At 43.4% G+C, this 23531-nt stretch overlaps 2 protein-coding genes across 2 annotated transcripts in view; one reads left to right on the forward strand and one right to left on the reverse strand.

The window, feature by feature from the left end:
* Positions 1-8127: 8127 nt before the first annotated feature.
* znf281b (zinc finger protein 281b) lies at positions 8128-20404 on the reverse strand. Its single transcript, XM_062527041.1, has 7 exons — positions 20289-20404; positions 16670-17277; positions 15482-15595; positions 13896-14019; positions 13295-13378; positions 11468-11586; positions 8128-10881 (listed from the first exon to the last, which is right to left on the reverse strand). Exons 2-7 carry the CDS (start codon positions 17210-17212, stop codon positions 8998-9000), a joined length of 2868 nt encoding a protein of 955 aa, XP_062383025.1. The 5' UTR covers positions 17213-17277; positions 20289-20404; the 3' UTR covers positions 8128-8997.
* Positions 20405-22500: 2096 nt separating this feature from the next.
* kcnj19b (potassium inwardly rectifying channel subfamily J member 19b) overlaps positions 22501-23531 on the forward strand; it is a 12172-nt gene continuing 11141 nt past the window's right edge. Inside the window, exon 1 of the mRNA XM_062526984.1 lies at positions 22501-23528. Within this exon, the coding sequence (XP_062382968.1) occupies positions 22863-23528 (666 nt within the window). The 5' untranslated portion in view covers positions 22501-22862. The remainder of the gene's footprint in view (positions 23529-23531) is intronic.

Here is a 23531-nt window from a genome sequence, read left to right on the forward strand (position 1 = left end):
TTATTCCAATTAATTTACACAATTTTGTATGCTACTTTAAATGTAGCTACACACATGTTCAATCATGAAATATCCAGTTAAATAAAGGCTTTCTATATTTTTGAAGAAGAGTGCCTTGGATCTCTAGCCTGGCTATCACCAGACTAAGCTCAATCTTTTAGATTGAACAATAGTCTGGGGAGGCCACGCTTTGTTTCTACTGCACTTCGCGTCGCTTAAATTTCGTTATCGTCACGTCACCGGCCAATAGCGTGCCAGGACTAGAGTATGGCCATTTCTGATTGGAGCCAAAGGTTCTGGCAGTAAAACAGCGGAGATAGATCTGCTGGTTTCCAGCCTTAGCTGCCAGGCGAAATTCAAATACCCCGGAAGTTGAGGCAGGGTTCAACCAGCCTATTGGAGTTTTTCAAAACTTTTTGTCATATTTTATACTGTTCTTCATGGACCCTATGTGTCCGCCCTGTGTGTGCTTCTATATCCCAGCATGCTACCTTTTAAGGGGGCTCTAATGATTGCTTTCTAATGACTGGGCGGTGGTGGTGTAGTGGTTAAGGAGCTGGCAGTGACCTAAAAGTTGTGGGTCTAATTCCCAGCATCTACTGTTGTGCAAGGCAGTTACTGTATGTTAGTCACTTTGGATGAAAAGTGAGTTACACTTTACTTGAAGGTATGTCTACATAAGAGTGACATGACACTGTCATTAACGTGTCATATTATAAACAAGGCATAAACACTTCTATCATTAAATGTCATTCGGTTTTTGTCATGACAAGTTAGGGTTACGCTTTGAATTAGGGTTCATGTGTCATGACAGTGTCATGGCACTCTTATGGCGATAAGTGTTACCGAAAAGCATCTGCTAAATGACTGAATGACTGTGATGCTTATTCACACTTAACCCAACAGAGCTGGCATCATGTGGCCCCGTTGCCCATTTACAGAAAGCATGCTCCCACAGTGGATGTAACAAATGTCTACATATTATATTATATATCATATTATAATATAATATACAAAGAGTTCAGGTGCATGCCATCTCCATCAAAAATGAGATAACAGTGAGTGAATGCTCTCCACGCATAGTATACGGTTCATCAAATAATCCCGCTAAATACCACTCTATTCCTGGTCTGAAATATTGATTTGTAGGCAAAAACCTATAGGAGCATGATAATACAGTAAAACATGTTTATTGAAAAGAAAAGTGGTCAGACGGATTTAGAGGGTTTAGCACTTTAACTCTTCATACTGATTTAAGTAGATTTAAGGGACTAACAGCATGCTGAATCTTAGTGCCTACAACAGAGGGCCTTGCTTCATCTCAGGAGTTGCAACAAAGAGATCAAAAATCTCAATACACAATTTAATATTGCAGACCTGCAAAGCCAGCTTCATTCAACTGATCCATTTCACATTAGCCAGCATTAGAGGTAAAACATTTTCTAACCGCATCTCTCTCAGTTAGAAAAATGCACTTTGTTCCGGGAAGTAGGCTAATTCCAAGATTGAGCAACGAATCAACAATCCTGAGCACTCTTGTTGATTTGGAGATTATTCTTTTGTAATGGGTGACAGAAATAGAGTGAGTTTCGTGACCTCACACTCGAGTCTAAGGACATGAATGACATGAAAGGTATGCGTCACCGCCGGACACACCTACAGTCAGTTGGGACCAAATCTACCACATCATATATATATAAAAAGTGATTAATTAAGGCAATGAAAACAAGAACATTTATGTTCCACAACATATAGTAATCTCTGAACAAATATTAAGATTAGTAATGAATGATAATAATCTGCTTTATTAGGTGGTAATAGATGAATTTAGTTGGACACCTGAACTCTATGGTAGTCACACAGGTGAGGCTTTGCTGATGGCAAGGGTTGATGATGTGTTTCATCATCACTGTAATCGTCAGTGATGGTGATTATTAAAGTTACTTCAAATCATAGCTCATCAGACTGACTGAATCCATGTCCAGGCAATCCTACCACTGCCTTGTGTCACTGGAAACTTAATCATAGCCTATATTTTAGTGGACCACCATTTTATGGTTCGTGAATAAAACAATTAAACAAGAGGAAGATTATATCATAGTAAAGATTAGACAGGTCCTTGGCTCCATCGCTTTTTATCATTATGGATAGGATGATAGGATAACATGACTGAATCTTTGCCGGTCATGTGCATTATAAATTAGGCTTTTGTCCCCAAAGAAACAAATGCATGATGTACACAAACATACATACATGAACTTTGGTTTGTATAGGCACACCCAGAGAACTTGTACAGCATATCAAGACGTCTTAAAGGCTTTGTAACTTACACTGGGTGGGAAATATTATCTTGTGTTTGTTCGGAACCAAGTTATTTTTTCCTAGGTGTGACGTCCCTGAACAACCCAACCTCCTGAGCCATCGCCATGGAGATGGGCTTTATCAGAGCAGAGATACCAATGCCACGCTAAGCGGAGTGGTCAATGTCAGTCCACTTGAGCTTATCTTCTTGAGGAGTGGATCGATGTTGCAATGTTCTAGACGTTAGACTTAAACATGAAGGAATGGGGATTGTCATTGTAGGGAGGTGACGAAGGCTTACATCAAATGACCTGACCTGACATTCCAATACGACATTCAAAGACATACTATGTGCAAATAGTTGCTGTGGCTATTACTGGAAATTATGAGGCGAACGCGGACAGTAATCAGCATGATGTAATTGAAATATTGAAATGTTATAAACAAACAAAACATGTAGCCTATGCCTTTGCAAGAAGAAGGCTGCTAGTCAATAAATAAGTCCAGACTGTAATGTTGATAGTGACGGTCAGTTATCTGGTGATAGCATCAGAGATTGTATAAAAACACTGCCACACAGGATGATCTTTGGCATGTTCCTGCATAAAGATTAGATGATGTTATGGGACATTTCCCAAATGGGTGTACACACGCAACTACACTTTCCTGACTCTTTTAAGATGAATTTAACCCAAAGGAACATTTTGCCGTCTTTTCTTTGTCTCAATTTTATTCAATCAAAATGAATAAGCTCTTTTTGAGAGCCAACCGTATATGGGCCTGTTTCTACTCCCTTTATAGGGGAAATATCATAGGGAAATATGAGACTAAATTGATCAAGAACTACAAAAAAAAAGGACTATTTTACGATCTCAAGTTAAACGTTAACTTAAATTGGACTTGGATTGTGTGAGGAGAAGGGGATAAGAAAAGTGCTAAAACACACGCTGCTTCTTTCAAGGTACATCCAATTTATTGAACTAACATTTTTGTCAATCAGATCTTCATCGGAGTATGCTGATGAAGGTCTGACCAAAACCTCAGTTCAATAAATTTAATGTAGGCTACAGTGAAGGAAGCAGCGTTGCACTGTTCTTTCAACTCTCTTCTGACTTGCTCTTGTGAAAGAGCTGCACCTGCAATACAATCTATCAAGGTGTGCAGGCTCCTCTACCTGTTTCTTAGGAATTTAAATGATAAAATACAAGAAGTTGGTCAAAACTGAGCAGTATGTCTATAGGAGAAATAGCTAGATAAAAAAAGAGATATTATTTCAACATTTCTTTCCCTCTGGAAAGGAGGGAAAGAGGTCTTTGAAAGGTATGTCAGAGGGTAATCTCCAAGTTCATGTGGCTTTCAAGGAGCTTGAACTTCTGTTATGTAGTGCAATGTAAAGCCATTTTTGAGCAAACCCTAAAACTAAGTAGGCCTATGTGCAGGAGTGGAGAACGGGATGGTAATGATGCTGTGAATTTCAACTGGGATCTGTACTGCCCTCTAGTGCATAATGACAAACTGTCCATTTGACTGCAGTGCAAAACCATATCCTCTCCACCCCCAACCCCGGAAAAAAAGAAGAAATATATATAACAGGTTGGTGTGATAATTAATCAACATTCTAAAAGGGGCACATCTATTTTTGCTACTCGACTCTTCACATGTTTACACAGGGTAGTTACTGTGTTCCTCAATCCAAAAGTACATGTAAACGTAACAAAGCCCCTAGAAATACCTGAATGAGGTGGAGGGGAAAGTCAGGCAAACTAACTTGAAAGACTTATTCAAAGCTAGAGAGGGTCTTCTGTGCTTATTCTCTCAGGTCAAGTACTGTGGTAATGTCTTTAGCACTGTTTAACAGCACTGTTGTACTGGGCTGGCTGGTGTTTGCTCACTTGTCCTTTATGATGACGGACAGCCATAAAATGGGAAAAGCTGTTGGCTTACTGACAGTACGTAAGTATGTCGTGGTTTTTCCATGACAAACACCACACCTTTGATAGGTTTTCTATTTGTGTAAATGTGTCGTTTTTGTTGATTGCAGAGAAAGGCCAGCTCTGACCAACAGAAGTAGAAATGCATGTACCCACTTTTTTTGTCTGAGCTACCATCCCATAACCAAACATGCTAGATAAGGTTTAGCACACACTCGTTTCCAGCGGATACATGGCTTTGATATTTCTGACCTCCGTGTTGATGAGCAGAATATCACAAAAGTAGAGGATCATTCACATCACCACAAAGCTTGCTAACAAGATCACTTACTCTCACATACACTGTAAACGTTCAAATTTATCAAAAGATGCATAGCCATCTTTGACTGACAATTTATAAAGATCTCCTGAACAGATGTTGAAGGGTCTCCAGCCTTTTTCTTTTTTTCTACAAGAATCAGGGACTGACAGACCGTGACATTTTCAAACTCACAACTGAATCAGGCCTGTATTTTGTGTTTGAAAATGGAGCAGGCTGCAACAAGTTTTGTACACCATTGATAGATATTCAAATACTTTTTTTTTCTAAAGCTTGACTTTAATATTTTGCTGTAATATATAGTTAATACTGGTAACAATTAAGCCTAAAAAAAAAAAAAAAAACACTTAAAAAAAAAAACACTTCATCTGTTTTCCTGTACCTCCTGTGCATGTGCACTTAAACTACAGCTGTTGTTTCTCATCTTAATTAAGGTTTTGGGAGGAAAAAAGTGATAGTTGAAAAACTTTAACTTTAGTCAAGCGGAAGGTACAGGACACACCACGATGGATAAAGCGATATCATGTTGCCACTTATAAAAAATAAACAAACAGCCATAATCTCTTCATTTCTGAGGTTATCAAAGTTCACTTTGTGGAGACAGGCTGCATTGAGTTATAACTCCTTATCTGATCAACCTTCCAGGACATAACTTGATCTTTGTTAAATTAACACAAAATGTTTCCCAGTTGTTAACGTGTACCGGGTACCAAATTCCTCTAAAACTAATTAAGTGTCTCTGAAAAGATGCTTCTAACTGCCAGAACAATGAATACATTCTTAAATGGCTTTACACGGTGCAATACCAGCCATCCCACATGTGCCTAGACAATGTCAGCGACTCCATTCTCCGCATTGTAAATCAGTGTAACATCAGTATGAGCTTAAAACTGTTATTTGAATGTGAAAGAACATCATGTTCCTTTAAAGTAACACGCTAATTTCTTGGGATAGTATTTGGTGTCTACCCCAGAGTTAGGTCAGACGTCAGAGGATACACATACTCCTTCCTTCTCTGTGTGCGGATTCACCCAACTGGAACATTGATCATGAACGATTAATCCAAAATATGTTTGAATAGTTAACCATTGATCAAGATTTTTGCAGGAAGCATGTTTTAAGGAAGTAAAATCTGTGTTTTGAAGTCGTTTACTCTATTAATCATCTTCAAAATAATTGAGCGCAATGCAGCCTGGGCTAACTCTTCCTCTCCCTATGCAAATAAGCGTCTCCTTCCGGATTTTTTAAAAGTTAAATCATATTGTTCCATTAAGGTTAAAAAGTGTTCGTTCACTGTGACTGTGTGCTTCCGTTTTGCCCAATGTTTGCCTGGTGACACATTCAATCTTAGACCACTGGTACGTTCTCATAACAAAAGGTTTTTATTGGCTTATCTAACCATTTATAAAGTCATCTGATGGGCAGAACCATGTAAAACAAGTTCCGAATGGATAAGGAAAATGGGGATGTATACGCTACAAAAAATTTGGTGCATTGATGGTGATCACAGAAAAGCCATATAAAATAACAAAAAAAAAATCTTCATATCATGCATATCAGAAAAAAAGTCAGAATGAAAAAAAAAAAAGAAAACACACACATTTAGTGTATTTGTACATTATTGTAAACAAAATTCATTCTAGACACCTTATCAAAAAACACATTTTTTTTATGGCAAGTAACAAAAGTTAGATGGGAAGGGTGGGGAGAGATGGGGAAATCATCGTAAAAGAGAGAGAATCCTAAAATAAGGGGGCATCAACCTAGAATCCAACACTGCTTGGCATGACTCACTGGGTCAAAGAACGAAACACGGGAAGGAAAAAAAACAAACTTAAATGTTCATTTGCATCTCCGGTCAAGTTTCTCCCCAGAACAGCCAACACAGGAGGCGTTACATAATTAATACAGGGCTACTTTATCCCAGACTACTGGTGACTTTGGGATGAATAAGGACCCATGAAGAGTTCACCATTGCCTGGGATATGTGTTCTGTTTTCCTTTTTTTTTTTTCTCTTCTTCTTAAGTCTCAATTGCTATTCACTACATACATCTTAACACTTGTCCCTGGGATTTTTCAAAAAAAATTATATCTTCCTTGTTTTCCATTTACATTGATATGAGGTATATTATGGTCAATCCTACTTTTTGTTTTTGAAAATCACTTTAGCAATTCTCCATTCCATTGTTCTCTCTTCGAAACCATAGCGCATAGCTGGGGGTGGGCAAAAAAAAAAAAAAAAAAAAGGGGTCGTCTTTGCCTCTGGTGATGTTTTAGCTAGAAAGGTCACCACTGAACCCCTTCGACAGGTCTTGGGGAACAGGGGGGGAGAAAAAAACAAGTGGAGGCCAACACCCCACCTGTAAAACTTCACACTCTGACCACTCGAGACAATTGATTAAAAAAATAATGATAATAATAATAATCATCTAACCATGGAAGACAAAGCAGAGTAGTGTTCAGTCACAAAAGTCATCAAAAAATTGCATTACCATTTAGGTGGGAAGGGAAAAGGGAGAGGGGGCAAAACAATCACTTTGCTCACATCAAATGTCCATATTTCTCCTTCTCGTCTTCTCACCATGTTCCTGATTTTTCAAAAGTCTTTTTTTTTTGTCTTTCGTTCCTTTTTCTTTCAAAAGAGCCAACAAAATACATTTTAAAAAAACCACAGGTTTTAGGTCCAGAAAAAAAAACTAGCATGTATTTTTTTTCCATGTTCTGTTTTCATTTGCACAATGATGGTGTGTCTTTGTTGGCTTGTGTCAGCAGGGGATTAAAAAAACAAACAAAAAATAATAATATCGGCCCATTTTGTTTGCATGCACTGACTTCACCTTGAGTCAGTGTTTGAGGTGGAGAGGTAGGATTGCCCTAAATGTGGCCACTCTCTTGGAGCAAAAAAATTAATATATAAAATTAAAAAAAAACATTAATATTTAAATACACTTTAATACAAAGAAGGTCCTGTAACTTGAACCCAAGGCTCCACTACATATCAATATTACAAACAATAATGGCATAGCATCCAAGTCCCCATAGCCCGCCCCGCCCCATCTAACCACCCCCAACATACCCAAATGCCCTTGATCATAACCCTACCCGCTCTCAAATCATCCCACCCCCTCCCAAAACACATCCCCTTTTCCCACTAAACTCACAGCTTTCTCCACAAAAAAAAAAAAAAACTTTTTGAAAATCAAAAATTTAAATGAGACTGGGCTGAATCAGTTTTTTTTTCCTCAATGGTTAAAACGGCTGGTTAAAAAAGTGCTCATTGACTCCTTGCAAAAGAAAACAAAAATAGAACAAAAATAATGTCAAACAAATCGAGGGAACAAAAACCGGAGAGAGTAAAACAAAGCAAAAGATGATGGGAGCTAAATCAGTGCTCAGCGTATCCCCTCATCACCATGGAAACTGTTTGTGCGTGTGTGTGTGTGTGTGTGTGTGTGTGTGTGCGCGCGTGCGAGTGAGCATGTATGAAAGAGAGAGAGGGAGATAAAGAGAGAGAGAGAGAGAGAGACAGACAGACAGACAGACCGACAGAGAGAGAGAGAGAGAGAGAGAGAGAGAGAGAGAGAGACACAGACAGGCAGAGAGAGAGAGAGAGAGAGAGAGAAAGACAGAGAGATGGGTGTGTTTGTCTTTGAAAAAATAAAAAGGTACCATAATCTCCATAACATCACTAGTAGTGGAAAAGGTCTGTCAGTGACTGAATGCACAGACTCATGATTGGCTACAGTCTTCCCTTCCTGTAGGAAGTTTTCAAATGCATAAACAAAAACAAAAACAAAAAAGCTTCAATGTACTTATACAAGTAAACCTGTCAAAGTTGCCTCGTCATGAAAGAAGAAAAAAAAAATGAGGAAAAAAATAACCTCTTAGTTTGCTGCTTTTTTCCTGAGTAATACTTTTCATTATTGTAACAGACAATACATAGGGTTTTTTGCCTTTTGAACACTGGGCCTCTCCCTGACACATTATTACTGTAATCATTATCATCATCATTAATATTTTACAAATGCATCCTGATTGCTAAAACACACAGGGGTTTTTAGGAACACAAGCCAGTTCATAGCTACCCTCTAGTTTTCATCGAGGAAGAGAAAAAAAAAATACATTTAAAACCTACAAAAAAAAAAACAATATCATACACACTACACTGTTTTTTCTTAAAATAAAGACATAAAGACTGAATACATATTAAAAAGGAGTACTTTTTTAGAAAAAATTGCATGAGGTCTTGAAGACCTTCCCTGGTAGAGTCTCATATTAACAATTAATGGCAGTGTAGTAAGTCTTTCTGTCTTGTTTAACGGTTGTTATAAAATGGATTTGGGGGGGAGGGGGTTGAAGTGGGGTCGATTAGGTTTCCAATGTTCTGAAGTTTCCAACTGAGGTTGGAAGACACTGTCCCCTCCCCCCTCCTTGGACGACCCTATTTACCTGTAACTTTGGCTCGTGGGAGTTTTGGATCCTGAGCTAGCGGGCTCGCCGACGTCCGCCAACAGACTAGTATACCCTGAGAATTCCGAGACGGTAGTCCGCGGCAACCGGTGGTCGTCAGCACCGCCGCCGTACGCCGACAGCGGGGTCCCGCGGCCGGACTTGAACTGCGCGCCAAAGGCCTGGGCGAAGTTCTCGATCTGGTACGTGGAACGCAGGTCCACCTCCTTGGAGGGCTCCAGCGGCGCCAGGTCCGGGTACACCGGCCCGTTCCCCGCGTTGCCGTTGGTGCCGGCGCCGGTTCCGCCGTCCGAGTTCCCACCTCCCGCGGAACCGTTCCCGCCGCCGTTCTTCCCGTCCTTCGGACCGCCCGCCGACCCGGCCCCGCCGTTGGCCATGTCGGAGGTCAGCTGGAAGGGCGGCGAGTGCTGCTTCTCCAGCTGGTCCAGCTCCTGCGACGGGGTGAGCTGCTGGTGGCTGGCCGGCTCCAGGCTGCTGAGGTGGTACCCGCCCTGCGAGGCGCCCGACGAGCCCTGCGAGCCGTGGCTGTTGGGCGACGGCGCCGACACCAGCATGCTGTAGTGGGACTTGGTGCCGCCGCCGCCGCCGGAAGACGAGGACGAGGAAGACGGGCCCAGCGGCGAGCCGACGGGCTGCGTGTAGCCGCAGTCCAGCGGCGAGGTGGCGTACACGTGCTTGTCGGAGAAGAGGGTGGAGGACGAGGGGCTGCTGGTGGTCAGGAGGGTGGGGAAGGGCGCCGAGGGCCCCAGCGGGAAGCCCGAGCTGTGGCTGGTGCGCTCCAGCGTCTGCAGCAGGAACTTGGAGTACTCGCTCATCACCACCGTCTTGTCGCCCGAGCCGCCCGGCGAGCCCTCGTCGTCGTGGCCCACCACCTCGGCCGGCTGCAGGTCCACGTGGTGGCCGGAGAGGTCGAAGGTCACGTCGTCGTGGTGGTGGTGGTGGTGGTGCGGGTTGTGGTGGTGGCTGTGGTGGTGGTGGTGGTGCGAGCCGTCCGGCTTGTGGCTGTAGTGATCCAGCAGGCTCTGCAGCACCTCGTCGGGGATGCCCGACTTGTCGTGCTTGTCGACGCTGATGAGCGGCGAGGTGTCCAGCAGCGCCAGCGTGGGCTCGCCGGGCAGGCCGGTCTGGATGATGGTCTGCTGCGGCGGCGGGAGGTGCCCAAAGTCGTTCTGCTGGTTCCCGCCGCCGCCGCCGCCCACACCTACTCCTACGCCCACCCCAGAGCCTCCGGCGCCCCCGCTGTTGGCCGCGTTCAGGTAGCGCCGCTTCTTCAGGAACTGCATGGCGTCGTCGTAGTTGCTGCTGGTGCCGGGCTGCTTGGGGCCCCCGGAGCCTTGCATGAGGCCCAGGCCGTCCATCCCGCCGCCGCCGCCGGAGAGCTTCTGGTTGTGGAGGCCCGAGTTGGAGCCTCCGGCGGCGGCGTCGTCGGCCATCGACAGGAGGCTCTTGTCCAGGCCGCCCTTGTTCCGGCCGGCCTTCTTGAACACCAGCTTGGGCGTGCGGCCCATGTGGTTGCCCCCGCCGCCCGACGAGGGCCCCCCGGCGTCGCCGTCTCCCGAGGCGGACGGGAGGCCGCCGCCGTAGTCCTGCAGGCCCAGGCCTCGGGGCATGTGAAGCGAGGAGGAGGAAGATGAGGCCGCCTTCTTCCGGCGGCGCTCCCCGCCGCCCTCTCCCTTGCCTCGGCCTCGCTTGCGCCCTCCGGAGGGGGCGGTGGCGGGGGGGTTTCCCTGAGTGAGGAGGTAGCTGCCCTGGCCGAGGTCGTCTTCCCCGAGGTCCAGCATGCTTGGGTCCAGGCCCTTCTTTATGGCTTCTTCACAGGTGCGCTTGTGCTTCAGTAATCGGTCGGTGCGTGAGAAATACTGAGGGCGAGAGGGGATACAGAGTGGAGAGTGTTAAGGAAGATTTTTTAATTTGCTCACAGTGAAAGTAATTATTGTGTTGTTTTTATTTGTATGTCGCTTAGTTTGGACAAAGGCGTCTGCCAAATAGCATAACCAAGATGAACCCTTCAGCAGGGGAGTTTTAAACATTCTAACTGAAGATTCTGTTCAGCAACAATGTACAATTCCATGTTCCATTCAGTGAACCCAGATATTCTTTAGTTATTCTAATGTTAAATTTCCAACATTCCCGTCACACTGGTGTGTGGAGTAATTCATGCATGTTTACTAAGTAAACATCCTGTTTACCAATACTGAACTCCATGAATCATACACACAGATACTTTCACCAAATCTGGATTGAAACTGCTGTTAACTATATCTACGACCACAGAATCCTTGAAACAACAAATCTAACGTGTGATACACTAAAATAGTGACCATTTGCCTGATGAAGACCCAGTAGGGTCGAAACGTTGCATTTTTCATTAAACCGGGAGCAATTTATCAGTGTTGCGGACATTACATTCCTTCCAAGATATACACTAAAGTCCCAAGATCTTACCTGTTGGCAGTTGTCACATTTATATGGCTTTTCTCCACTATGAGTCCTCTTGTGTCTCTCCATGTGGTACTTCTGAATGAAGCGCATGTTACACTGATCACAGCTAAACGGCTTCTCTCCTGTTGGGGGGAGAGAGAGAGAGAGAGAGAGAGAGAGACAGAGAGAGAGAGAGAGAGAGAGAGAGAGAGAGAGAGAGAATGAGCGAGAGAGAGAGAGAGAGAGAGAGAAAGAAAAAAGAAAGAGAGAGAGACAGAGAGAGAGAGAGAGAAAGAAAAAAGAAAAAGAGAGAGTGAAGGAGATAGAGAGAGAAAGAAAAGAAAGAAAGAGGGAGAGAGATTCAGTGCATCCCTCGCCAGCTAAAATAGCACAAGTCCCATTTTGGTAATACTACATACTAAGTATAAACCGGGCCCACAAGGATATACTTAAGTGTGACATCATAGCCTTTTGCTATAAAAGCACATTGAGGTCAGTGGAAAACGCATTCAAATCAACCTCCTGAGAACTGAGGATGACACTCTTTTTTTTGTCATTTATTCTATAGACCTTTTCTAGAGGTTTCCGTTTTAACATTCCATAATTATGTTATTTTAATGCAGCGAAAGCAGTTTGGGAACAAAATACAATGTTCAAGCATTGTTTTTGTTTTTCTTGTTGAAAGGGTCTGTAACTATATTATTTAATGCACATTACACTCTTAATACCTTTTGGAGAGGAAAAAACACTGTTGATTGAATGAATGAATGATTGAGCAAATGTGTATAGCAGTGTGATGGGTAATGGTAGTAACAATGCAGGTTACGCAGAACTTCTGGAACACCTTCCATGTTTTTTGTTTATTTGTTGGCTGCACACAAGGCAAATAGCCACAATGATAACAAGTGATAAGTAAACAAAACAAAACCAAAACATTTGTTTACTCTCATATTACAAAGCCTGCTGCTCATCTCTGCTATGCTGAGGACTTTATAGGCCGCTAGCAATGATGTCATAACGGCCATGTTAAGACCAACAGACGGGACAAATTCAAAGGCTTTTGCTAGAGGTTTTGGATAACTGTTTGTGTTTCTGCACTCTGCATTTATGACAAACACTGTCCGCATCTACTCTAGTACAGTGTAATCACACTTTTGAGAGTTTAGCTTTCTCCACCTTAATTACTAAGAGCAGAAGGCTCTGTGTGTCTGAACAAGTGGCTGCTACAGCATGTGTTGAGAGCTGCACCACACACACACACAAACAAACACACACACACACACACACTGCTTTTTCACTAAGATAAAGGCGTTTTTGGCCTCAGGGTAAACAATCTGCTGTCTTGGTGTCTGCCACTCATGTCCAAAGGGTTGGTAAAGGGTATCCCCATGGCTATAATTAACATGGAGGTACTATTTAGATCCAGAGAGAGTGAGGAAGTACCACCCCCATTCACTTCAATGGCCAAAATTCCGCCAAAAATACTCACAGGGCCACCGGCATTTTTAAAAATGGCATCAAACATGTGCGCACGTCACATGTAGCATCATATTGCCGAATCATTCTGCTTTCCCAAAGCACTACAAAAAACATTTTATGCGTGTGTGTGTCTCTCTCTCTGTGTGTGTGTGTGTGTGTGTGTGTGTGTGTGTGTGTGTTTTCCCAAAGCACTACAAAAAATATTTTATGCGTGTATTTCTCTGCCTCTGTGTCTTCTCTCTCTCTGTGTGTGTGTGTGTGTGTGTGTGTGTGTGTGTGTGTGTGTGTGTGCGTGCGTGCGTGCATGTCTCTCTCTCTGCCTCTGTGTCTTCTGTCTCTCGTGTGTGTGTGTGTGTGTCTCTCGTGACTCACCGCTGTGGATCTTCTCGTGTCTCTGCAGCAGGTACTTCTGGATGAAGCTCATGTTGCACTGACTGCACCTGAAGGGCCTCTCCCCTGTGCCATCAGAAATAATACAAGCGCCCGCGTCCCGCATTAAATTAAAAATAACACACAAAACACAGAGGAACAGCTTTTAGATTCACATAGTGCTGTGATCAAATGGCACACACACACAAACAAACAAACAAATGATAGATTGTCAATCTTTACGCACACACACACAAACATTCCCTTTTGATTCACATGCTGATTGCTACTTCAAATACTACATTACGGTAAGCACATATTTGTCAATCTGCATGGTCACACTTATAAGTGAACAAAAACACATAGAACACAGGAACTAGCTGCTAGCTTGACAGGTGCATCTTTTCCATGGTTTTAAAACATTGGTAGACAAAGTGACATTAGACATGACATGAAAGACAAACAGTCATGTGTGTACTTGTGGACATACTGGGTGAGCGATTGGTCTGTAAAAAGTGATGTGTGATCTTTCTAAGCACGCGTGTGTGTGTGTGTGTGTGTGTGTGTGTGTGTGTGTGTGTAGTCACCAGAGAAAGCGTCTCACCTGTGTGTATGAGCACGTGTCTGCGCAGGTGGTAGGAACTGCGGAAGGCTGCGTTGCAGTGCTCGCAGATGTGAGGCTTGCAGTTCGGGGACATGGGACCCCCATCTCCATCCAGCATCAGTGACTGGATACAGACAGAGGGAGGGAGAGAGGGAGAGAGGGAGGGAAAGAGAGAGAGAGAGAGAGAGAGAGAGAGACATATGTTATTAAAGGAAAAGGAAAAACATTCACAGCTGTTCAATGTCTACAACAGCCTACAGTAATTTCCCGCATATAAGCCGCATTGTGTATAAGCCGCAGGACAGTGCTTTATGCAAGTTAAAAGAAACAAAACCATATTAACACCATATTAACTGCCCCCTTGTATTAACCTCATAGCTGAAGAAATTTAGCAAAATCAATTATTATACACATTTCAGAAAGATCTGTAGCTGACAGACTTGTGAGAGTGGTTTAAACTGAGCAAGCTCATTTCGGAATAAATGCATACGGAACACAGAAATAAAGGAGACAAAAAGAAAACTGAAACGGAGGCAGTGAGAGACAAACGGCAGGGGAGGCTGAGATTAAGCTGACGGCAGTCAGAACATTAGCTTTAAATGGTTTTATTACCTGAGGAGTATTGTCTAAATAGATTCTGCTGTGACTTGATTACCGTTTTACTGTAGACAATTTAACAAACACTCGTTGCCTGTGGCAACATTCTGACTATTCAGGTCTCAAACAACCAATCAGAATGAAGAACTCTGCAAAGATGAGTGGTGACAAAAGAGTATTCAAAAAAGAAAGGCACTCCATCTCAAGGACAAGCTGGAAACAGACAGGAAGAGATGGACCTCTATTACAATAGAGGGGGCCTGTGTGTGTGTGTGTGTGTGTGTGTGTGTGTGTGTGTGTGTGTGTGTGTGTGTGTATGTGTATGTGTGTGTATGTGTGTAGATCGTTAATTCTGATCTTCACACGGTTGTCTGTCTTTGTTGGCTCTATCTTTTAGTGAAGTCTCTGGGTCCTAATTTAAGAGGTCGGCAAAGTGAAAAGTCTAAAGTGAATTCAATAATGAGGCAATTTGCGGACTTAATATAATGAATAAGATCCTAAAATTCCCACACGCCACACAAACACTTCAGTTCATGCACAAAACACCCTTACTGAGTCTTCTGAGTAGAGGGTATGTGGTGTGTGTGTGTTTGTTACTATATATTTGTTGAGGGTCATTGTGTGAGAAAATAAGTGTGTGTGTGTATATATTTTCAAAATAATAAACCACTGTACATTTTTCTGATGTCATCCTGAGTGACATTCAAATGTCATATTCAAAATGAAGAGACATCTCGAATGTCACTCAGCAACCGTAGGATGACATCAGAAAAATGTGCAGTGGTCTCTTCATTTTTTCCCCAGAGTTGTATAGTGTGTGTGTGTGTGTGTGTGTATGGGTATGTGTGTGTACATATGGGCCTGTGTGTGCATACCTTTGCAGCGTCCCCTGGTTTTTCTAGAGTTGTATAGTGTGTGTGTGTAGTGTATATAGTGTGTGTGTGTGCGCATGTTTGTGTATACACATGGGCCTGTGTGTGTGTGCGTACCTTTGCAGCGTCCCCTCGTTTCCTGCGGCCCTTGCCTTCGTTTCCCTCTCCGTTGGCCTTCTTGCCCCGCCGGCCCGTGCCCTCCTTGGGCTCCTTCCCTAATCTGCCCGAGAACTGATGACAAAGCACAGATTAGGCTAATGAGCGGGGGGGGGGGGGGGGGGGCAGATGACAACAATGCAGACAGGGGGGGGGGGGGGGGACCCAGGAAAACAATAACAAGGATGGGGGGGCTAGGGGGGGGTGGAGGACAGCTTTCAGCTGTCAGCTCCTTCAAGGGTTCTAGTCACGGGTCACATTTTTAACATGAACCAGCTCTCCAAATTGAATTTAATTCATAAAAATATGGTGCGTGTGAATAATTGTAACACTTTGCACTGCAATGAAACACATGACACTATGTGACACTATGTGACACTAAAGGGGTACAGGCTAGACTCTTGCACAAATTAACAAAGTAATTAATGAAACAAAACGTGAAGGTGACCGCGTCCATATACAAAAAAAAAAAGGAGAAAAAAAAGGAAATTGTCGTTGTAGAAGTAAAACGCCCTTTTACTGAAGGAATTTAAAAAAGGCGACATCATTTCAACGAGAAGGGAACAGAGATAGGTTCTGCCTTAGACAGCTGCAAACGTTTCAATCAATTTGGACGTGGGTGCATGTGCATACACAATGGACGGTGCCGTCCACAAAACCTTCTCAGGACAAGCCCCATCACCACTTAAGTAGGTACGTAAAGTTTATTTGTACAACCCTTTTCACAGACAAGTGTCTAGAAGTGCTACACAAGGGATTTGAATAAAATTAAGACCTGGTAAGACTAAGGGGCCATTCAGAGACTGACACTTATTTTTACCTCCTAGCGCTCAAATTTAATTGTTTCCCAGACTGATCATTCCTCAATCCTCAGGTTAGATAAATATGGGGGAAGCAAAAAAAGTGAGGCTTCTCAAAACGTGATGTGCATAAAGTTAAAAATAGCTCAACTTTTGAGGTTGCGCTTATAACACATCATAGCAAAAATATGTATGTACAGAATCAATTTCTATGTTTTTAACTCTACCTACTTTGGAATACTCCATACTCGCATTTTGGAAGTGAAAAACAAACAAACAAACAAACAAACAAAAACAAAAAAACATGCCTGTGTGATCGCCCACCTCACCACCTAATGCTAAAACTTACGTTGCTAAGGCTGAGGTCATGCAGAAGCATGTTCTGGTGGTTGCCCAGCGACATGTCCAGCATGTCCATAGTGCCGGCCCCCTTCCCGCCGACACCGCCTCCCTGTACCATCGTGTTGTTTCCGCCGGCGACCGTGATGTGGTGCCCGGTCGATTGCGACGCGCCGTACAGCGGCAGGCGGTAGTCGAGCTCGCTCAGCTTCTCCTGCTTGATGCCCATGCCGTGGAGGAAGCCTCCGCTGGCGCCGTGGTCGGGGGAGTCGCGCTCCTTCTTGAGGATCATCTCCTGCTGCAGGTCGCCCATGACCGACTGCGAGGCCAGCCGCGTGAAGCTGGTAACCGGCGGCAGGTGGCTGAACATCAGCATGCTGGCCGGCTGGAAGTTGGGGTCCATGCCGCCGTTACTGCGCAGGAACTCGTTGCCCAGCTTGTCCTGGATGAGGCTCATGGTGGCGGAGGTGAAGGCGGTGGAGGTGGGATTGTTGCAGCTGCTGGTGGTGGTGGTGGTGGCGGCGTATTGCTGGAGGACGGGACGTCCGTTCATTCAAGAGAAAGAAAAGAGGAGAGGGGAGGGGAAGAAAATAGAAAAAGGACTAAAAGGGGGATATCCTGCAGAGCGGAAGAGGGAGACAGAGAAAAGAGAAGACGAGGCATTAATTGCAATGTTTACATCAATTGGTAAAACAGGCTCAACATGGCTGACTAGCTGGCAAATGTTTTTTTATTTGATGTTTGGCAGACATCGAGGAGAAAAGGGGAGCCACATTATTCTGCGAAATGACATGGATACTGCTTGTACTGCGCTGTGAGCTTAAGCCTATTTTATTCTGAACTGGGAGAGCATTTCTCGGGGTTCTGAAATGCTGCCTCTGTCGTTCCTCCTGCCTGCCTGCCTGCCTCTCAAAATAGCCAGACCGTCACAGATCCGCACACAGCAAACCACGTTCTCATAATCCGATTCCCTAACACCTTCTCAAAATAAAAATATAATAAATAATAACACTAATAATTCCCCACACTGACCCACTTCCTGTCCCTTCGCCATCTGAGGGCAAAAGTGTTGTGGTGTGTTGTCGGTATTGAAGACGGGCAACAGATCACGACCCAATCATACTTTCTGTAAGCTTCGCCACAGCCTTGACACCATATCAAATCAGACACCGAGATGGGGCATATACGTCGCACACGCAGTTCTACCTTTCACTCCGACATTAATTGCTTGATTGGATTTCTCTGGCTTTACTCGACAGGATTACTATGCGCTGGGACCTGAGGGGAAGGAGATTGATTTTTTTTTTTTTTTTTTTAAACAAGCCCATAGCAAGCTTAGTCATGTGATCTCACAAAGGAGTCGTGGTGACCTGTTTATAGTGTGTCTATTAAAACGTCTGGTCAATCACCTTTACCTGAGGACAGCCAAATAAATCCATTCAGGTAACTATCCAAGTAACCTAAATTAAATTGTGTAAATACAGACTGATGTTTGGGAAGATTCAGGGCAACCAAACAAAACAGTCTTGTACACAGGGAATAAAACATGACTGCCTGTTGTGCCATATTTTTTATGTCTGGGATATCACTTCATAGGAACATGTGGACCAAGCCTGCTTTCCATCTTGCTCCCATAATTCAACTTGCCCACCACTGGACAGAACTACCATGGCCTACCAGAGGCTGGATGAGTCATTTACGAGTCAGCTTCTAGCGTGCATGTCACTGGAGGTTATCACAGATCATGGTAAAATCAAAGACTCCACGTCCAATGATTAGCCTTTATCTGTGTAGGTCAAGGAGGATTACAGGCGACATAAGCTAGTTAGACTGTAAGGGCTTAACCTCCTGACTGCAGGAATCAACCTATCAAATATTGGGGCCAAGCAAGTGCAAGAGAAAACGTCTCAGGTTATAGACTACATCATGTTCCAAATTCCAGCCAATAAAACACCACAAAGTCTAAATATTAGCTAACCAGTAGGAGCCCAAACAATTATTTTACTCTTCAAAACTTGAGACATTTTTTGTGAGTTTGGAAATAATAATAATTAAAAAACAACATCTTAAGAGTTCAGCTGCATGGGCTAAATATGCAGAACAACATTGACATGCACATCTGAAAACACAATGTTTTGTCGAGGATACATGATTCGACACGATGTAGAATCTAGCCATGCTTTTAAATGTCTAAGCACTAGAACCTGGACGTATTAATACTTACATGGGGCGTTTAGGGGATGCATTACTAATAGTGCTACCAGTGACTGGGGATTATTGTGATAGCTTGCCTTACGGGTCAGTTATAAAACATTGACACAGACTAAACCGGCGTGACATGTTGACGTGAGTTAGTGAACGAAATACACCAAAATACACTACACTGAGAAAACATCTAAAGGATCAGCAGCATAATTGAACACAGAGGCCCGTAGACTGCCATTAAGACGGAATATATTATCCCATATTCTCAGGGGACAAGTGCACTAAGCTTATTGATAACTTCAGTTCTGCAATATTCTATTCATCACAGCCTAAAAAATCCTTGAAATACTGACCAATCAGGCAGTGTGAAATTGGCAGATACGTGTTAAATGTAATCACACTTGCAAACGTTTTCAAACCCTTACTTAAATGAAGGCAGCTGAGTTTTATTGTCTAGTCTCCCGACCATTTGGTTAGACGACATTGAAACCGTAGGAGAAGCGGACTATTGTGATGAACATTGCTAACTTGCTAGCTAACTAACCTCATTCATGCAAGCTACAATAGCCAGCTAACGAGCCAACCGTTTATTCCCGCTAGTCCAGTGAGTTTCCAATTAATGTATCTAAAACCATTTCCCATTCATAACATTGTATGATATGTTCCGCCGCGGCTGAAGTGGTTCTGACCGAAAAATAATGGAAAACCGTCATACAAAACTGAATTTCCCACACGAGACATTGCTACAGTGTGGCTAACTAACGTTAATTCATCAAAGCACTGACTTGTTACAACATGGCTAGCAGGCAGACAATATCGATACATATTACATTAACGTACCATACATATAATTGCATAAGGGCACAGATCTTATAATTTCGCATTGGCATGAGACATTACAAATATGAGAAAACATGAATTTAAGCAAAAACACTGAAGTATTGATTACCACATTCATAGTCTGCTTTTGAAAGACCGTTTGCTAACTGACTAGCTAGCTAACTAGCATGCATTCTCGTGGAGAAAGAAATACGTAGCATAAACCAGCTAAGTTAGCGATAGCATTAGATGGCTGCTAAAGACGTTTGCTTGCTAGCTATAACTCTAATTATAGCTTGCTATTTCCAACGACTGCATATTAGTAACACATTCCGCAAAGTTTGCAGTGGCGTAGATCATACTGAAATAGTAAGTATCCGACTGAGCAAAATAAGCAGTTCTTTCAGCTAAGCTAGCCACGCAACATTTGTATAATATGAAACCCCGCATTAAATGGCCCATGCAACACCGAAACAATGATGCTTGGAATTGAATGCATCTCTCGCTTGAGCGACCGTGATCTGATTTTGCCGTTTACATCCTACGTTATTCGATACATATCAATATTTAACCTAAAGCAAAAAGCAATGTTCACTCGCACTCACCAATACATGACCGCAACCGACTCTTTAGCGTTTATATTTTCCCCAGTAATCGTTCCTTTGAGTTTTTACTGCCAAAACATTGTTCTCCTGCGGCTGCTGTTCTCTTCCATCTTGTCTGGGCGCGGGGAATTATGGGTTTGGCGGACGGGTCGTGAGAGGAGACAGACAACTAGTGCTGTATAACGCTAACGTACCAGCAGAGGGCCCCCTCTGTGTTTCTCTCTACGGCTCTGCTCTCATTCAAAGTCAGGGGCAAAGTCAAGATTACTAGAAGTGCTGTATCTCTGTCAAGAATGAAATGAAGTCTCTCTCTCTCTCTCTCTCTCTCTCTCTCTCTGTGTGTACTTGTCACAATTGTGACACTGATTGGCAGGGAATAATAAATAAAAATGGAGCATTGTATTGTTTTGATAGTCTCAAATAGATATTACTGTAGATAGATAGATATATCTAGATATAACAATAAAGATCCTCTGGCTAGCCGAGTGCAAAGTCAAAAATCGTGATGCATGAGCAGACTCGCGTACATGCACTTATAGCCTAGGTCTAGGTCTTGCATTGCGTTAAATTAGCAAATTGATTTCTCCTAGTTCTTGAATTCTTTCAAACTTGGGCCATTACTGTGCCACAAAATGTGTTGTGTATTGTAGATGGGCAGTTAGTGAGTGAGTCTGTTCAAGAGTCATTATCAAGTGTGATAGCCATGGAAAGGAATTACTTCCTGGAGCATTCCTTATAACAACAACATAAGGGGTCTCTGACCTCTAGCCTTCCAAGAAGAGGTGTCCTTTGTTGTCTGACCGGTAGACCGTAAGGGATGTGAGCAGTGTTGTCCATGTTCTGTTGGTCTGTTTGTACAACATCAGGCTCTCCACAACCACCAAGGGTTCCAGAGTTGTTGCCAGCATTTCATGAGTTTGTTTAGGTTTCTCATAACATCACAGACTTTAATGTTGCTGCTCTAGAAGATAGCTGCAAAGGAAGTTGCTTTTGCCCGATAGAAACAAAATGCAACATTATTTTTTTTGCAGTACTGCATTGACTTTAAATTCTGAACACAGCATGTGGTTTCCAATAAATACATTTAGATTGAAAAAATATACTGCATATACAATATAATTGAGTGAATTACTCTTTTGAGGTTTCAAAATATTTTAACTTGCTCAGGTATAACACATATAGGTGCTTAGTGATACCCCAGTAATGAACTAATGTTCTAGTTTAACTGTAAAAACAGTAACACTAAACAAACAACAAGAAAGATCAGACAGGTCAGAAAGCATCAGAGATAACTAACAGATAGCCTAATAGATAACTCACTGCCAAAACGCCACTGCAAGAAAGAGGAAGGAATTAAGAATGGGGTATTTACCCGAAGATGAGTGTGGAGGGGGGTAGGCCTGGGACACCAGATACTCTTGAGGTGTCATGGGCCTAATTCAGTGAGACACAAATAAAGGTAGGTGCCTGCTTTTTATAACCCCCGTGGAATGCTCTTGAAGGCTGTTCTGTTGGTGATGTTCTTTGCCCACAAAGATTGCTTTGTTGGTATTTTTGTTTTTGATGGTAAATAGGCCTGGCAGTTACTAGTTTGGAATGTGTGCCAGAAGTGTGCAAAAAAGAGTGCATAATCATATTGTTGCTATATGTTTGTTATTGCATAAGCAGTGATTGTCTGGAGTGAGTAGTTGTTCCCCTTTTCTTCACGTTCAAGATGAAAAGACGTCAAATTGATAGGATGTCAAAGTGTTGCCTGATCTGTCTTTGGAATGTCAAGAACCAAGAAAAGAAACTGGATTTGTGAAAATTACTCTGCAAAAATAGGTCAGATCCGATGTGGAACATAACTGTCAGATCTGCATATAAAAGAAACAGTGACAACGGCATGAAAATATAATATAGTTCCAAATGTGGATATAATACAACGACTACTCAGTGTACAAGTCGTGACTCTTGGGTAGATGGCGCCATCGACATGGGTATTCACAGCGTCAGCTTCGACCGAGATCCCAAGTCGCTTAGCTCTGCTCTGCCTGTGGGGTACCTGATTGGTTTGGGTAAAGACTAGCACACAATGCCCCCCTCCCCCCTCCCACAGCTACTCTCATATACGCCAACGATCGCACAGTCCACAAGAACTGGCAGAGAGTGCCGCAGTTTGTCATACTTTTATGTGTCTCATAATAACGCACTGGTGACCCTGACAGAGTGCCGATCGTTACGCACGAGAGGGACTACCGGACAGTTTTCTCATGTGCAGTTTGAATGTTAGTATATGGTACTGAGAGAAACGCCAACTGCTTCTCTTCCTCTGACATATGCTATTATTATGTCTGCGACAAAAAGTTATGGAGTGAAGTAACCACAAGGACTTTGCGTAAAGCGTTTATGCTCCAATATCTCAGCGCGTCGTTGCATTTTATTTTTCCCTTCTCTTCCTTAAGATTTTGCCTGGTATTTCAAGGAGAGCAACCTTTTCTGTTATAGTTGAAGATGTCAGCAATTGAGAGACAGTGAGTTGTTTTCTTACAACAAAATAACCAGGTGTACGAATCGGGCAACAACTGTGAAATTATGTCTGCGATTAGGAGGAAATTTGGAGAGGACTATCAGGTGGTCAATACCAACCAAGCAGTCGGTTTCACTGCTCCGGCCAAACGGAAACGCCAGCGGTTCGTGGACAAGAACGGGCGCTGCAATGTCCAGCATGGTAACCTTGGCGGCGAGACCAGCAGATACATCTCGGATCTCTTCACAACACTCGTGGACTTGAAGTGGCGATGGAACCTATTGATTTTTCTCTTAACTTACACCGTTGCTTGGCTCATAATGGCATTTATGTGGTGGATCATCGCGTACATTCGCGGGGACATAAACCACGGGCACGACGAGTCGTACACCCCGTGCGTCGCCAACGTTTACAACTTTCCCTCGGCTTTCCTATTCTTCATCGAGACAGAAGCGACCATCGGTTACGGTTACCGATACATAACAGAGAAGTGCCCGGAGGGCATCATCCTATTCCTCTTCCAGTCGCTGCTCGGCTCCATCGTTGACGCGTTCCTCATCGGCTGCATGTTCATCAAGATGTCCCAGCCGAAGAAGCGGGCGGAGACACTGATGTTCAGCCAGGACGCTGTCATCTCGCAGCGGGACGGCAAACTCTGCCTCATGTTCCGTGTGGGGAACTTGCGGAACAGCCACATGGTGTCGGCACAGATCCGGTGCAAACTTATCAAGGTA

This window comes from Sardina pilchardus, chromosome 22 (assembly GCF_963854185.1).
Source record: "Sardina pilchardus chromosome 22, fSarPil1.1, whole genome shotgun sequence".
Classification (NCBI taxonomy): Eukaryota; Metazoa; Chordata; class Actinopteri; order Clupeiformes; family Clupeidae; genus Sardina; species Sardina pilchardus.